Source organism: Tursiops truncatus, chromosome 6 (genome assembly GCF_011762595.2).
Source record: "Tursiops truncatus isolate mTurTru1 chromosome 6, mTurTru1.mat.Y, whole genome shotgun sequence".
Taxonomy (NCBI): Eukaryota; Metazoa; Chordata; class Mammalia; order Artiodactyla; family Delphinidae; genus Tursiops; species Tursiops truncatus.
The window spans coordinates 94,321,109-94,335,562 of NC_047039.1; the positions used below are offsets into that span (position 1 = coordinate 94,321,109).

The 14,454-nt window shown below is 36.6% G+C and overlaps 1 protein-coding gene across 6 annotated transcripts in view; it reads left to right on the plus strand.

Moving 5' to 3' along the window:
- The window catches only part of HSDL2 (hydroxysteroid dehydrogenase like 2), a 126,221-nt gene that overhangs the window by 34,198 nt on the left and 77,569 nt on the right, over window positions 1-14,454 (plus strand). For 4 of the 6 annotated variants that reach the window (XM_033858404.2, XM_019946410.3, XM_019946414.3 and 1 more), the window contains one exon: window positions 14,233-14,396. The exons of 1 other annotated variant lie outside the window; for it this stretch is intronic. In XM_033858404.2, coding sequence (XP_033714295.1) covers window positions 14,233-14,396 — 164 coding nt within the window. Of the gene's footprint in view, window positions 1-1,383; window positions 1,535-14,232; window positions 14,397-14,454 lie in introns of those variants that run through there. One more of the 6 variants, XM_019946411.3, reaches the window with a different exon arrangement.

The following is a 14,454-nucleotide window of genomic DNA, read 5'->3' on the forward strand; positions in this document are numbered from 1 at the left end:
TTCCAAAGAGATTGCACTTCCAAAAGGATGAATTAGATGTCCTAGTCCAACACGCTGGCAAACAGCAAAATGTTTGATAGTAAAAATATTTGTTTTGATAATAAAAATCTAACTAGAGAAAAAATGGCACCTCATTATAGTTAAAATTTGTATCAAAGAGTGAGGATGAGGATCTTTTATATGTTTAAAGCAGCAGTTCTCATCAAGGAGCAATTTTGACCCCCATAGGACATTTGGGCAATATCTGGGAACATTTTGATTGTCACAATTGAGGGGGGTTGCTACTGGTGTCTAATAGGTGGAGTCCAGAGATGCTGGTAAACATAATGGACAGGTAGCCCCCTTCAACGAAGAATTATCTTGTCCAAAATGTCTTTAGTAGTGTAGAGATTGAGAATCTGGTTTAAAGCCAGCTGTGTATCTTTTTCTTTGCCTGGCTTACACAATTAGGTTTTTGGTTGATCTCTAAGCTCTCTAGTGTAAAAATATTTGTTCTATATCATATGTGTTAGAAATGTTTTTCTCTGTTTTTTTCATTGCATCGAGCTTGATTATCCAATTTGTTTACCATGCAGAAACATGTCCTTTTATCAAGTCAGAGTTATCAGTCTATTCTTTTTTTTTTTTGGCTGCACCCTGTGGCATGCGGATCTTAGTTCCCTGACCAGGGATGAACCTGCACCCTTGGCAGTGAAAGCACGGAGTCCTAACCACTGGACGGCCAGGGAATTCCCCTCAATCTGTTCTTTTAAAGTTTTTGTGTTTTTGTGACAAAGCTATAAGGCCATCTTAAAATAAGTTTTTTGTTTTATAATTTTTAAGTATTCTTTTAGTATTTCTGTGGGTTTTTTTCCCCACTCAGATTTTTATCTACCTGAAATGAAATACTGTTTTGCATACTATTTTGGCATAGGAAGTGAGTTAGGAAACGCACTTATTATGGTTCAGATGGCTGGCTGTGCAGTTGTTCCAGCACCATTGGCTGACTAGTTATTTTTTTTCTCTCTATTAGAAATTCCACCTCTGAATTCTTGTATATCTAGGGGTCTTTTTAAAAATTCTATTACGTTGGTCTGTCTATTCATGTACCAGTACTAAACTATTTTAATTGCTCTAGTTTTATAAAATGCTTTAGTATCTTGGAAAGCTAGTTCCTGCCTCATTTGGATTTCTTCTCAGAATTTTAAGTGATTGTTTTTCTTTCCTAAAACAGTTAAAAGTTTCATCACATTTACCATGATTTTGAGGTCCCAGAGAATTTTGGTAAATTGTAGTGTAGGTTAACTCTACTTCAGCAAGTTTTAGGCGTCTACCAATAGTACTGAGGAATTTGGAACCTTTTTTCTTTCTTGCCTTCTATACTCTGGTTCTAATGCTTTACAGATGGAGGAGTTCCTTAGTAGTACTAAGGCCCGGTCTTCAGGTTAAGAGGAAAGCTGCCTTTGCCCTTCTTTCTGCCAATTCCTGAGACCTTGAGCGTGAAAATGTCCTTTATCCTACTGGGAATGAATCCAACTAAACCAAAGGCAAAGGGGTAGACCTTTTTTTTTTTTCTCTCTTTGCTTCCTCATTTCTTTTTAATTTATTAAAAAATTTGTTTTTATTTATTTATTTTATTTCTGCTGTATAGCAAAGTAATTCAGTTATACATATATCACACACATGCATTCTTTTTCATATTCTTTCCCATTATGGTTTATCACAGGATATTGAATATAGTTCCCTGTGCTATATAGAACCTTGTTGTTTATCCATCCTGTATATAATACTTTGCATCTGCTAGGGATAGGGCTTTTTAAAGTAACAATTGGGACATTTCCATCTAAATACTCACGTTTAAAAAAATCATTTTAACACTCTATGCATACTCCCTTTTGTATAAAAAGAAGGGAAAATTATACACACATACACACATGATGTGTCTTATGTATGTGTGTGTGTGTTTGCATATTTTTCAAAACAAAAATATGAGAAGGATAAGCTAAAAATTAAGGAATCTAGTTACCTATAGGCAAGGGATTGAACTTCTTTGAATATACATATTTATAAGTTTTGACTTTTAAATCATGTACATGTTTTACAACATCCCTCGTCAAAAATGAGGGGAAAGAGGTAAGCTAAAATGGAATGCTACCATAAACAGAGGAACTTAACTATATGTCGTTTTTCACATAAACATACATAGAAAAATAATTCAATTAATTCTTTTTTATACTTTTAGCTCTCCAATTAAAGATTGTTTATTTGCTTATCTATTTATTTATTATTTATTTTGGCTGCGCCAGGTCTTAGTTGCAGCACGCAGGATCTTTGTTGCAGCATGCAGGCTTCTTAGTTGCGGCACGAATAATTTTAACATAGTAATTTGTACACTCTTCGAGGGATTTGCTCTAAAGACAAAAAGAGTGCAAAGAGGGACTGCCCTGGTGGTGCAGTGGATAAGACTCCACGCTCCCAATGCAGGGGACCCAGGTTTGATCCCTGATCAGGGAACTAGATCCCACATGCATGCCGCAACTAAGGAGCCCGCCTGCTGCAACTAAGACCCAGCGCAACCAAATAAATGAATAATGAGAGGAGAATGGGGAGCATCTATGCAAAAAAAAGTATAACTTTAAAAGAAAAAAAAAGAGTGCAAAGAAATCTTGAACTTTACTTAGTAGATTTATTATTGGTAGTGGTATTAGCGTAGTGATTTGAATACTATTGTGTCTTACAGTATACAGTGTACCTACCTCTTGTTGGTCTGCTTCTTTAACAGAAGAACAGATGAGGATCCTTACTCCTCTCAGCCACGGGCGAGAGTGCTACTGGAGTCTTTTTCTATCCCCTAAACTGGCTCTGGGGGCTCTTGTCCTTTTTTCTTCCAGAAAGCCATGTCTCTGTCAGAATCCCATTCTTGTCAAAAAAAACTGTTAAAGTCTTGGATTTCTGTTTATCGTATTTAACCTAGAAAGTTTAACATGTATGTAACTTACCAATGTCTAAAGTAAAAAAGTTTTACCATTTTCCCAAACAATACAAGTACCTAGAAAAGTTGAACTCCAGTCACTCAGTTTTTAACTTATGTTATTGTAACAATATATTTTAATTCTATCTTTTTAACCTCCAAAATACTATTATTTATTATATTATTTATATTATTATAATCATCATTATAAATACCTTTTTAGATTTCCATACTTAATTTACTAATATCTTTGGCTTTTATTCCTTCTAGCACCTCAGACCTTCAATCTGGGAACACTTCTCTTCTTTCTGTAGTAAATAAGGCATGAGAAAGAAAGAAAAAATATTTGGATTGGACTGAAAGAAACAATGCTGTCATTATTTGCAGATAATATGATTACATAGAAAACCAAAATAATGTATAACTAAATTATTAGATTTAATAAGAGTTTGACAAATTTTCAGGATACAAAAGTAAATGAGGAGAATTCGATTTCTGCACACAAGCAAAAATCAACAAGAAATGCAGTACAATGGCAGTAAAAATGAGAAGTTCAAAATCCAGAATATGGGCTATACTACAGGACAAATGATCTATATTTTTCAGCCGATAAATGGCATAAAGAAAATGGAAAGGGGAGCTGTTATAGATTAAAAGAGACTTATAAGATATACAGGCATACCTAGTTTTATTGTTTTTAACCTTTATTGTGCTTTGCAGATATTGTGTGTTTTACAAACTGAAAGTTTGTGGCAACCGTGCTTTGATGGTTAGCATTTTTTAGCAATGAAGTATTTTTTATTTAAGATATGTACATTTTTTTAGACATAGTACTATTGCACACTTAACAGAGTACAGTGTAGACATAACATTTATATGCACTGGGAAACCAAAAAATTTGTGTGACTCGCTTTATTTCAATATTCACTTTATTGTAGTGGTTTGGAACTGAACTTACAATATCTCGAGGTATGTCTGTAACAAATTAATGCAATGTGAAGTCTGACAGGATCCTGATTTGATCAAACCAACTGTAAAAAGACATTTTTGAGATAGTTGTTAAACTTTGCATATGGATAGGTACTAGTTGATATTGAGGAATTATTGTCAGTTTTTTTAGTTGTGATAATGATATTGTTATATAAAAGTTAGAAATGCATACTGAAGCAGTTATAGGTGAGATTATATGACTTCTGAGATTGGCTTTCTGATTATCACTTTCAAATTTTGATAATTATTGAATTGTTAAATAAAAATGGGAGCTTATTTTAGTATTTTCTCTATTTTTGAATATATTTGAAAACATCATAATAAAAATTTAAAAATGGTCTTTAAGCATCTTTGCGTTGTTAGTTGCAAGGGAAAGAATAGTAATTACACAGTGGAAAAATCTGATAACACCGTGGTTGGATGGCCAAAATTAACATTACATTTGATTACAGAGAGACACTGTGTAGTTTCAGGTGTGAAATAGAGAGCAATACCATGTTAATGGATTGGAGCACTCAGTGTCATAAAGATGTCAGTTCTTCCCACATTGAATTCTAGATTCAGTACAGTTTCTATCAAAATCCCAACTGATTTTGCTTGTGCAATTAAATAAGCTGATTCTAAAATATATGTGGAAAGACAAAGGTCCAAGTATATCCTAGAAAGCTGTTATATTTAAGACAGTGCAATCCATGTAGCCAAATGGAGCAGAATAGAGAGCCTAGATACAGATCTGTATATTTAGGGAGACTCAGTCTATGACAAAGCTGACATTAAAGATCTGTGGGAATGATGGACTTTTCAGACTGGGACAGTTGGTTAGCCATATGGGGGAAAATGTAGTTGGATCCCTACCTCAATTCCTATACAAAAATTCATTCTATGTAGATTAAAGACAAAAATTTAAAAGATAAACCATAAAATTTTTGGAAGAAAATTAATACAATTTTGGTTACAGATGGATTTCTTAACCCCAAAAGCATTGGCTGTAAAAGAAATGATTCATAAATTCTGCTATATGAAAATAATTTCTGCTCATCAAAATATACTATAATTGTGAAAAGGAAGCCACAAATGAAAAGATTTTAAATCTTTAAAAGCTTATAGAGTTTTACGAGTCATTAGGAAAAAAGTCAACCATGTAGAAAGATGAGCAAAATAAATTAATAGGAATTACTCAGAAGAAGGAACATAGTGACTATTAACATGAAAATGTATTCACCCTTATTAGTAATAAGGGAAATGTAAATTAAAACCATACTGAGATACTATTTCATATGTACCAGATTGTCAAAAATTTTAAATGTCTGACATCAAGTGTTGGGGAGGTGTGGAGCTGCAGGAACTCGTACTCATATATTGCTGCTGGTAGGAGTATTAACCACTTTGAAGGAGGTTTGGCATTATTTGGGAAAGTTGAACTTCAGCATGTGTTTCAGTTACCTATTGCTTTAACAAACCACCCTAAAACTTAATGGTTTGAAATGACAGTGCTTTATTATTATTCACACTTCTCTGGGTTGACTGGGTTCTTCTGCTCTATATAGTATAAGTTGAAGTCATTCATATGGCTCCTTTTAGCTGGATTCTTGACTGGGGCTGAAACATCCTAAATGACCTCTTACCCTCCAGGGCCTCTCTCCCATGGCCTCTCATCAGTTGATAATCTGTCTCTCTTCTTTACAGCATAGCATTTGGCTTCCAGGAGAAAATGGAAACTACCAGCCATTTTATAGCATGGTCTTGGAAATTCCAGAATATCATTTCATCATATTCTATTGCTCAAAAAAGTCATAAGGTGAACCCAGACCCAAGGGGAAGGGGAAAATATACTCCTTCTCTTGATGGAAGGGATGCCAAAGGATTTGTGGTCATGTTTAATCTACAACTGTGTCCTGTAATCCGGCAGTTTCACCCGTAGGTGTATGCCCTAGAGAAACTCATGCACATGTGACTGGAAAAAGTGTACAAGATTATTTTTAGCACCATTGTTCATAATAGAAAAAAAAACCTGGAAACGATCCCCAAAGTCCATAAACAGTAGAATGAATAAGTACTTTATAGTATGTTCATATGTGAAATATTGTATATTAATTAAAATAAGTGTAACTATTTGCACCAAAATATGGGTAAGTCTCCAAACCATGTTTTGTGAAAGAAGCAAGTCATAGGGTAACATATACTGTATGAATCTATTATATAAAATTCAACATTAGGCAAAAATTAAACAGTTTATTGTTCAGATCATGGTTAGGCAAACTTTATCTGTAAAGGTCCAGATAGTAAATATTTTAGGTTTCCTGGGCAAGAGGCAAAATTGGAGATATTATGTAGGTGTAAGAGATGTATCTATAACATCACATATAAGAGATGTATGTATAATGAGAGAAAACCAATTTCCACGGTATTTTTTAATTGGTGAAATTCAAAATAAGTACTTTTTTTGTAATACATATCTACTAATGACAAGAATGAAATTCTTTTCTGGGGAGAAGGAAGAGTGTGTTGGTTTCCTAGGGCTGCCGTAACAAAATACCACCAATTGAGTGGCTTTAAACAAATTTATTTTCTTAAAGTTCTGGAGGCTGGAAGTATGAAGTCCAGGTGTTAGCAGGGCCGTGCTCTGATATTCTGGGTAGAATTCTTCCTTACCTCTTCCTAGCTTCTGGTGATAGCTGGCAGTCCTTGTGTTCTTAGCTTGTAGCTGCTTTGTTCCCGTCTCTGCCTCTGTCATCATGTGGTATCCTCCTTGTGTGTCTGTCTTTACATAGTCTTTCCTCCTCTTAAAGAGACAGCAGTCATATTGGATTAAGGATCCACCCTACTCCAGTATGACCTCATTATAACTAATCACATCTGCAGCAACCCTGTTTCCAAATAAGGTCTCATTCGGGGGTACTGGAGGTTAAGACTTCAACATATCCTAACATTTTGGTAGATATAATTCAATCTGTGACAGGGAGGTACAATTGTATTTTGGTGAATACAGTTCAAGCCATAACAGGGAGATAATGTTTTGCTTAATTGGGGTTCAAAATTGGTGTTCCCTATCATCAAATTGATCATAAATGTTAATCTGTGAAAACGATTCTTCACTCTAGGACTATGCACAAAGCAGATGGAGGGTTGGGTTTAGTCCTGGGCTTAGACATAGATATGTAAGTGTTAGGAATAGTAAAAAAACAAGGGAATGAGTAATAATATTTAAAGTAGTTGTGAGAGGAGATTGGTTCAAGATGGTGGAGTAGAAGGACATGCGCTCACTCCCTCTTGGGAGAGCACTGGAATCACAACTACCTGCTGAATAATCATCGACAGGAAGACACTGGAAATCAACAAAAAAGATACTCCACATCCAAAGACAAAGGAGGAGCCGCAATGAGACGGTAGGAAGGGTGCAATCACAATAAAATCAAATCCCATAACTGCTGGGTGGGTGACTCACAAACTGGAGAATGATTATACCCCAGAAGTCCACCCACTTGAGTGAAGGTTCTGAGCCCCACGTCAGGCTTCCCAACCTGGGGGTCTGGCAACGAGAGGAGGAATTCCCAGAGAATCAGACTTTGAAGGCTAGTGGGATTTGATTGCAGGACTTTGACAGGACTGGGGGGAACAGAGACTCCACTCTTGGAGGGCACACACAAAGTAGTGTGCACACCAGGACCTGGCAGTAGGAGCAATGACCCCATAGGAGACTGAACCAGACCTACCTGCTAGTGTTGGAGGGTCTCCTGAAGAGGCAGGGGGCAGCTGTGACTCACTGCAGGGACAAGGACACTAGCAGTAGAAGTTCTGGGAAGTACACCCTGGCGTGAGCCCTCCGGGAGTGCGCCATTAGCCCCACCAAGGAGCCTGTGGGCTCTGGTGCTAGGTCGCCTCAGGCCAAACAACCAGTAGGGAGGGAACTCAACTGCACCCATCAGCAGACAAGTTTTACTGAGCTCTGCCTGCCAGGGCAATACCCAGCTCTATCCACCACCAGTTCCTTGCATCAGGAAGCTTGCACAACCCTCTTAGATAGCCTCATCCGCCAGAGGGCAAACAGCATAAGCAAGAAGAACTACAATCCTGCAGCCTGTGGGGAAAAAAAACACATTCACAGAAAGAAAAGATGAAAAGGCAGAGGACTAGGTACCAGATGAAGGAACAAGATAACCCCACCCCCCCACCAAAAAAACTAAATGAAGTGGAGATAGGCAACCATTCAGAATAATGATACTGAAGATGATCCAGGACCTTGGAAAAAGAATGGAGGCAAAGATTGAGAAGATGCAAGAAATGTTTAACAAAGACCTAGAAGAGTTAAAGAACAAACACCTAGAAGAATTAAAGAACAAACAGATGAACAATACAATAACTGAAATTAAAAATACACTAGAAGGAATCAATAGCAGAGTAACTGAGGCAGAAGAACAGATAAGTGACCTGAAAGACAGAATGGTAGAATTCACTGCCGCAGAACAGAATAAAGAAAAAAGAATGAAAATAAATGAAGACCGCCTAAGAGACCTCTAGGACAACATTAAATGCACCAACATTCACATTATAGGGGTCCCAGAAGGAGAAGAGAGAGAGAAAGGACCCGAGAAAATATTTGAAGAGATTATAGTCAAAAACTTCCCTAACATGGGAAAGAAAATAGCCACCCAAGTCCAGGAAACGTGGAGAGTCCCAGGCAGGATAAACCCAAGGAGAAACACACTGAGACACATAGTAAACAAATTGATAAAAAAGACAAACATTATTAAAAGCAACAAGGGAAAAACGACAAATGACATACAAGGGAACTCCCATAAGGTTAACAGCTGATTTCTCAGCAGAAACTCTACAAGCCAGAAGGGAGTGGCACGATATTTAAAGTGATGAAAGGGAAGAACTGACAACCATGATTACTCTGGCAAGGATCTCATTCAGATTCGACCAAGAGATCAAAGCTTTGCAGACAAGCAAAAGCTAAGAGACTTCAGCACAGCACCACCAAACCAGCTCACAACAGATGCTAAAGGAACTTCTCTAATTGGAAAAAACAGAAGAAAAGGACCTACAAAAACTAACCCCAAACAATTAAGAAAATGGTAATAGAAACATACATATTGATAGTTACCTTAAATGTGAATGGATTAAATGCTTCAACCAAAAGACACAGGCTTGCTGAATGGATACAAAAACAAGATCCATATATATGCTGTCTACAAGAGACCCACTTCAGACCTAGGGATACATACAGACTGAAAGTGAGGGGATGGAAAAAGATATTCCATGCAAATGGAAATCAAAAGAAAGCCAGAGTAGCAATACTCATATCAGATAAAATAGACTTTAAAATAAAGAATGTTACAAGGGACAAGGACACTACATAATGATCAAGGTATCAATCCAAGAAGAAGATATAACAATTAGAAATATATATGCACCCAACATAGGAGCACCTCAATATATAAGGCAACTGCTAACAACTATACAACAGGAAATTGACAGTAACAATAATACTGGGGGACTTTAACACCTCACACCAATGGACAGATCATCCAAACAGAAAATTAATAAGGAAACACAAGCTTTAAATGACACAAGAGACCAGATAGATTTAACTGATATTTATAGGACATTCCATCTGAAAACAGCAAATTACAGTTTCTTTTCAAGTGCTCATGGAACACTCTCCAGCATAGATCACATCTTGGGTCACAAATCAAGCCTTGGTAAATTTAATAAAATTGAAATCATAACCAGCATCTTTTCCGACCAAAACGCTATGAGATTAGAAATCAATTGCAAGGAAAAAAACGTAGAAAACACACACATGGAGGCTAAACAATACCTTACTCAATAATCAAGAGATCACTGAAGAAATCAAAGAGGAAATCAAAATTACCTAGAGACAAATGACAATGAAAACACGACGATGGAAAACCTATGGAATGCAGCAAAAGCAGTTCTCAGAGGGAAGTTTATAGCAATACAAACCTACCTCAAGAAACAAGAAAAATCTCAAACAATCTAACCTTACACCTAAAGGAACTAGAGAAAGAAGAACAAACAAAACCCAAAGTTAGTAGAAGGAAAGAAATCATAAATATCAGAGGAGAAATAAATGAAACAGAAAACAATAGCAAAGACCAATAAAAGTAAAAGATGGTTCTTTGAGAAGATAAACGGAATTGATAAACCTTTAGCCAGACTCTTCAAGAAAAAGAGGGAGAGGACTGAAATCAATAAAATTAGAATTGAAAAATGAGAAGTTACAACAGACACCTCAGAAATACAAAGCATCCTAAGAGACTAGTACAAGCAACTCTATGTCAATAAAATGGATGACCTGGAAGAAATGGACAAATTCTTAGAAAGGTATAACCTTCCAAGACTGAACCAGGAAGAAATAGAAAATATGAACAGACCAATCACAAGTAATAAAATTGAAGCTGATTAAAAATCTTCCAACAAAAGTCCAGGACCAGATGGCTTCACAGGTGAATTATATCAAACATTTAGAGAAGAGCTAACACCCATCCTTCTCAAACTCTTCCAAAAAATTGCAGAACACTCCCAAACTCATTCTACGAAGCCACCATCATGCTGATACCAAAACCAGACAAAGATACTACAAAAAAAGAAAATTTGAGACCAATATCAGTCATGAATATAGATACAAAAATCCTCAACAAAATACTAGCAAACAGAATCCAACAGCACATTAAAAGGATCATACGCCATGATCAAGTGGGATTTACCCCAGGGATGCAAGGATTCTTCAATATATGCAAATCAATCAATGTGATACACCATATTAACAAATTGAAGAATAAAAACCACATGATCATCTCAATAGATGCAGAAAAAGCTTTTGACAAAATTCAACACCCATTTATGATAAAAACTCTCCAGAAAGTGGGCATAGAGGGAACTTACTTCAACATGATAAAGGCCATATATGACAAACCCAGAGCAAACATCATTCTCAATGGTGAAAAACTGAAAGCATTTCCTCTATGATCAGGAACAAGACAAGGATGTCCACTCTCACCACTATTATTCAACATAGTTTTGGAAGTCCTAGCCACAGCAATCAGAGACAAAAAAGAAAAGGAATCCAAGTTGGAAAAGAAGTAAAACTGTCACTGTTTGCAGATGACATGATACTATACATAGAGAACCCTAAAGGTGCCACCAGAAAACTACCAGAGCTAATCAATGAATTTGGTAAGGTTGCAGGATACAAAATTAATGTGCAGAAATCTCGTGCATTCCTATACACTAACAACTAAAGATCAGAAGAGAAATTAAGGAAACAATCCCATTCACCACTGCAACAAAAAGAATAAAATACCTAGGAATAAATCTACCTAAGGAGGCCAAAGACCTGTACTCAGAAAACTATAAGACACTGATGAAAGAAAGCAAAGATGACACAAACAGATGTAGAGATATGCCATGTTCTTGGATTGGAAGAATCAATATTGTAAAAATGACTATACTACCCAAAGCAATCTACAGATTCAATGCGATCCCTATCAAGCTACCAATGACATTTTTCACAGAACTAGAACAAAAAATGTTACAATTTGTATGGAAACACAAAAGACCCCGAATAGCCAAAGTAATCTTGAGAAAGAAAAACGGAGCTGGAGGCATCAGGCTCCCTTACTTCAGACTATACTACAAAGCTACAGTAATCAAGGCAGTATGGTACTGGCTCAAAAACAAATATAGATCAATGGAACAGGATAGAAAGCCCAGAGATAAACCCACGCACACATAGTCACCTTACCTTTGGCAAAGGAGGCAAGAATATACAATGGAGAGAAGACAGCCTCTTCAATAAGTGGTGCTGGGAAAACTGGACAGGTATATGTAAAAGAATGAAATTAGAACACTCCCTAACACCAGACACTTGTAGGACTTCCTGGTGGCGCAGTGGTTAAGAATCCGCCTGCCAATGCAGGGGACATGGGTTCAATCCCTGGTCTGGGAAGATCCCACATGCCATGGAGCAACCAAGCCCGCGAGCGACAAGTACTGAGCCCGTGTGCCTAGAGCCCGTGCTCTGCAACAAGAGAAGCCACTGCAGTGAGAAGCCCGCGCACCACAGTGAAGATTAGCCCCACTCGCCGCAACTAGAGAAAGCCCATGCACAGCAACAAAGACCCAACACAGCCAGAAATAAGTAGATAAGTAAATTTATTTTTAAAAGTTAGCTCATGAAAAAAAAAAAAAAGACACATGTGCCCCAATGTTCTTTGCAGCGCTACAATTTGCCAGGTCATGGGGGCAACCTAAATGCCCATCAACAGATGAATGGATAAAGAAGATGTGGTACATATATACAATGGAATATTACTCAGCCATAAAAAGGAATAAAATTGGGTCATTTGTAGAGACGTGGCTGGACCTAGAGACTGTCATACAGAGTGAAGTAAGTCCGAAAGAGAAAAACAACTACCGTATATTCACGCATATACGTGGAATCTAGAAAAATGTTACAGATGAATTGGTTTGCAAGGCATAAATAGAGACACAGATGTAGAGAACAAACGTATAGACAAAGGGGGAAAGTGGAGTGGGGGTGATGGTGGTGGGATGAATTGGGAGATTGGGATTGACATAGATACACTAATATGTATAAAATAGATAACTAATATGAACCTGCTGTATAATAAATAAAAATAAAGTAGTTGTCACTTTGTGGGTCGGGAGGAAGAAGAAGGATAGTTAGAGAGGAATAGACAGGTGGCTTCTGGGGCGTTGGTAATATTCTATTTCTATTTCTTGGTATTTATCTTATTTTGTTCTTTAAACTATACACATTAGTTTATATGCTTTTTGTGTTTGCTATTTCACTAAAAATAGTTAACACCTCTGTCTCTTCCTCACTTCTCCACTCCCCTTCTTTCTTGCTAAACCATTTATTCCTTATTTTGAAATCCTCCCACTTTTACCTCTTAATTTGCTTCTAGAGTGTATTTCTCCAGATCTTGGCAAGAGCTTTATGTTCTTTTGTTAACAAGCCTACTTATCTGTTACCCCTGTCTTTGGTTACTGTCCCTTTTTCTCTTTGTCATTGTCACTTTTGCTGTCCTCTCCATCCTTCTCCTTAAACAAGCTTTTTATTTGCCTTTAGAAAGTAAACAAGAAAGTAGGTTTCCCTCACTGTTATCTGACTTTATACAGGTTTTCTTCTCATCTAACAACTGAATAATTAGAAGGTTAAAAGTTAAGGTGGGTAGATATAGAAAACTTAAGGGACACAGAGAACTTTCCTCAGTACATTTGGATCACAGAATCTTTTGAACAATACCATGAGTTCTTTGCCATCTTTCTACGTTTGTTTGTTTAACAGCATTACTGAGATGTAATTCACACACCACACAATTTACCCATTTAAAGTATACAATTAAGTGGTATATTATATTTTTTTAGTATATTCACAGAGTTGTGCAACTATTACCACAATCAATTTTAAAATATTTTCATCATCCCCAAAAGAAACCCCATACCCCTCGGCTGTCAACCCCCAAATCCCCCACCCCCAGTCCTAGGCAAACATTAATCCTTGTGTCTCTATAGGTTTGCCTGTTCTGGACATTTCATATAAATGGAATCATACAATATGAGGTCCTTTGTGACTCTTTCAACTAGCATAATGTTTTCAAGGTTCAACCATGTAGCATAGATCAGTACTTCATTCCTTTTTATTGCTGAATATATCCCATTGTATTATGTATATATCACATTTTATTTTTCCATTCATCAGTTGATGGACATTTATGTTGTTTCCACTCTGGCTATTATAAGCAATGATGAGCATCTGTTAAAAAATTATTAGCTCTTACATAATTCCTTTTAAGTGGTATGTATTCATTGAAGAAAATTTGAAAAATCCTGAAGAATATAAAGAATATGATACAATTTATTCATAATCCCACCACTCAAAAATAAGCTCTTTAAAAAATTTTTTCAAGAATAAGCTTTGTTAACACTTTTTCTGTCAGAAAAATACGTTTATGTAGTTTATTAATTCCTCATTTCTCTTTAAGATTTACTTCTCATTTGAGCAGATTTTGTTTGCCAAGTCATGGCAAATCTGGCCGCTGCAGTTGTAATAATTTGTAAATCATTGTACAATGGGAGTAAAGTAGAGTTATTAGCTATCAGATGGGGAGGGAGGAGGGTTTATAGAAAGTTTGATAGAGGAGGAAACATGTTTTGTGACTATGTGCATGAATTCCTGAAACTGGTAAGTAAATAAAATCATTGAGCTTTCTAATAAGGTCACATTTGTTCTGTTGTAGGAAGCTAGCAGGATGTACTGTCTTCATCACAGGCGCGAGCCGTGGCATTGGTAAAGCTATTGCTTTGAAAGCAGCAAAGGATGGAGCAAATATAGTCATTGCTGCAAAGACTGCCCAGGCACACCCCAAACTTGCAGGCACAATCTATACTGCTGCTGAAGAAAGTGAGTTTCAATACATAGAGAATTTGCTGGAAAGTTTAATTATATCTATCTGAAGTCT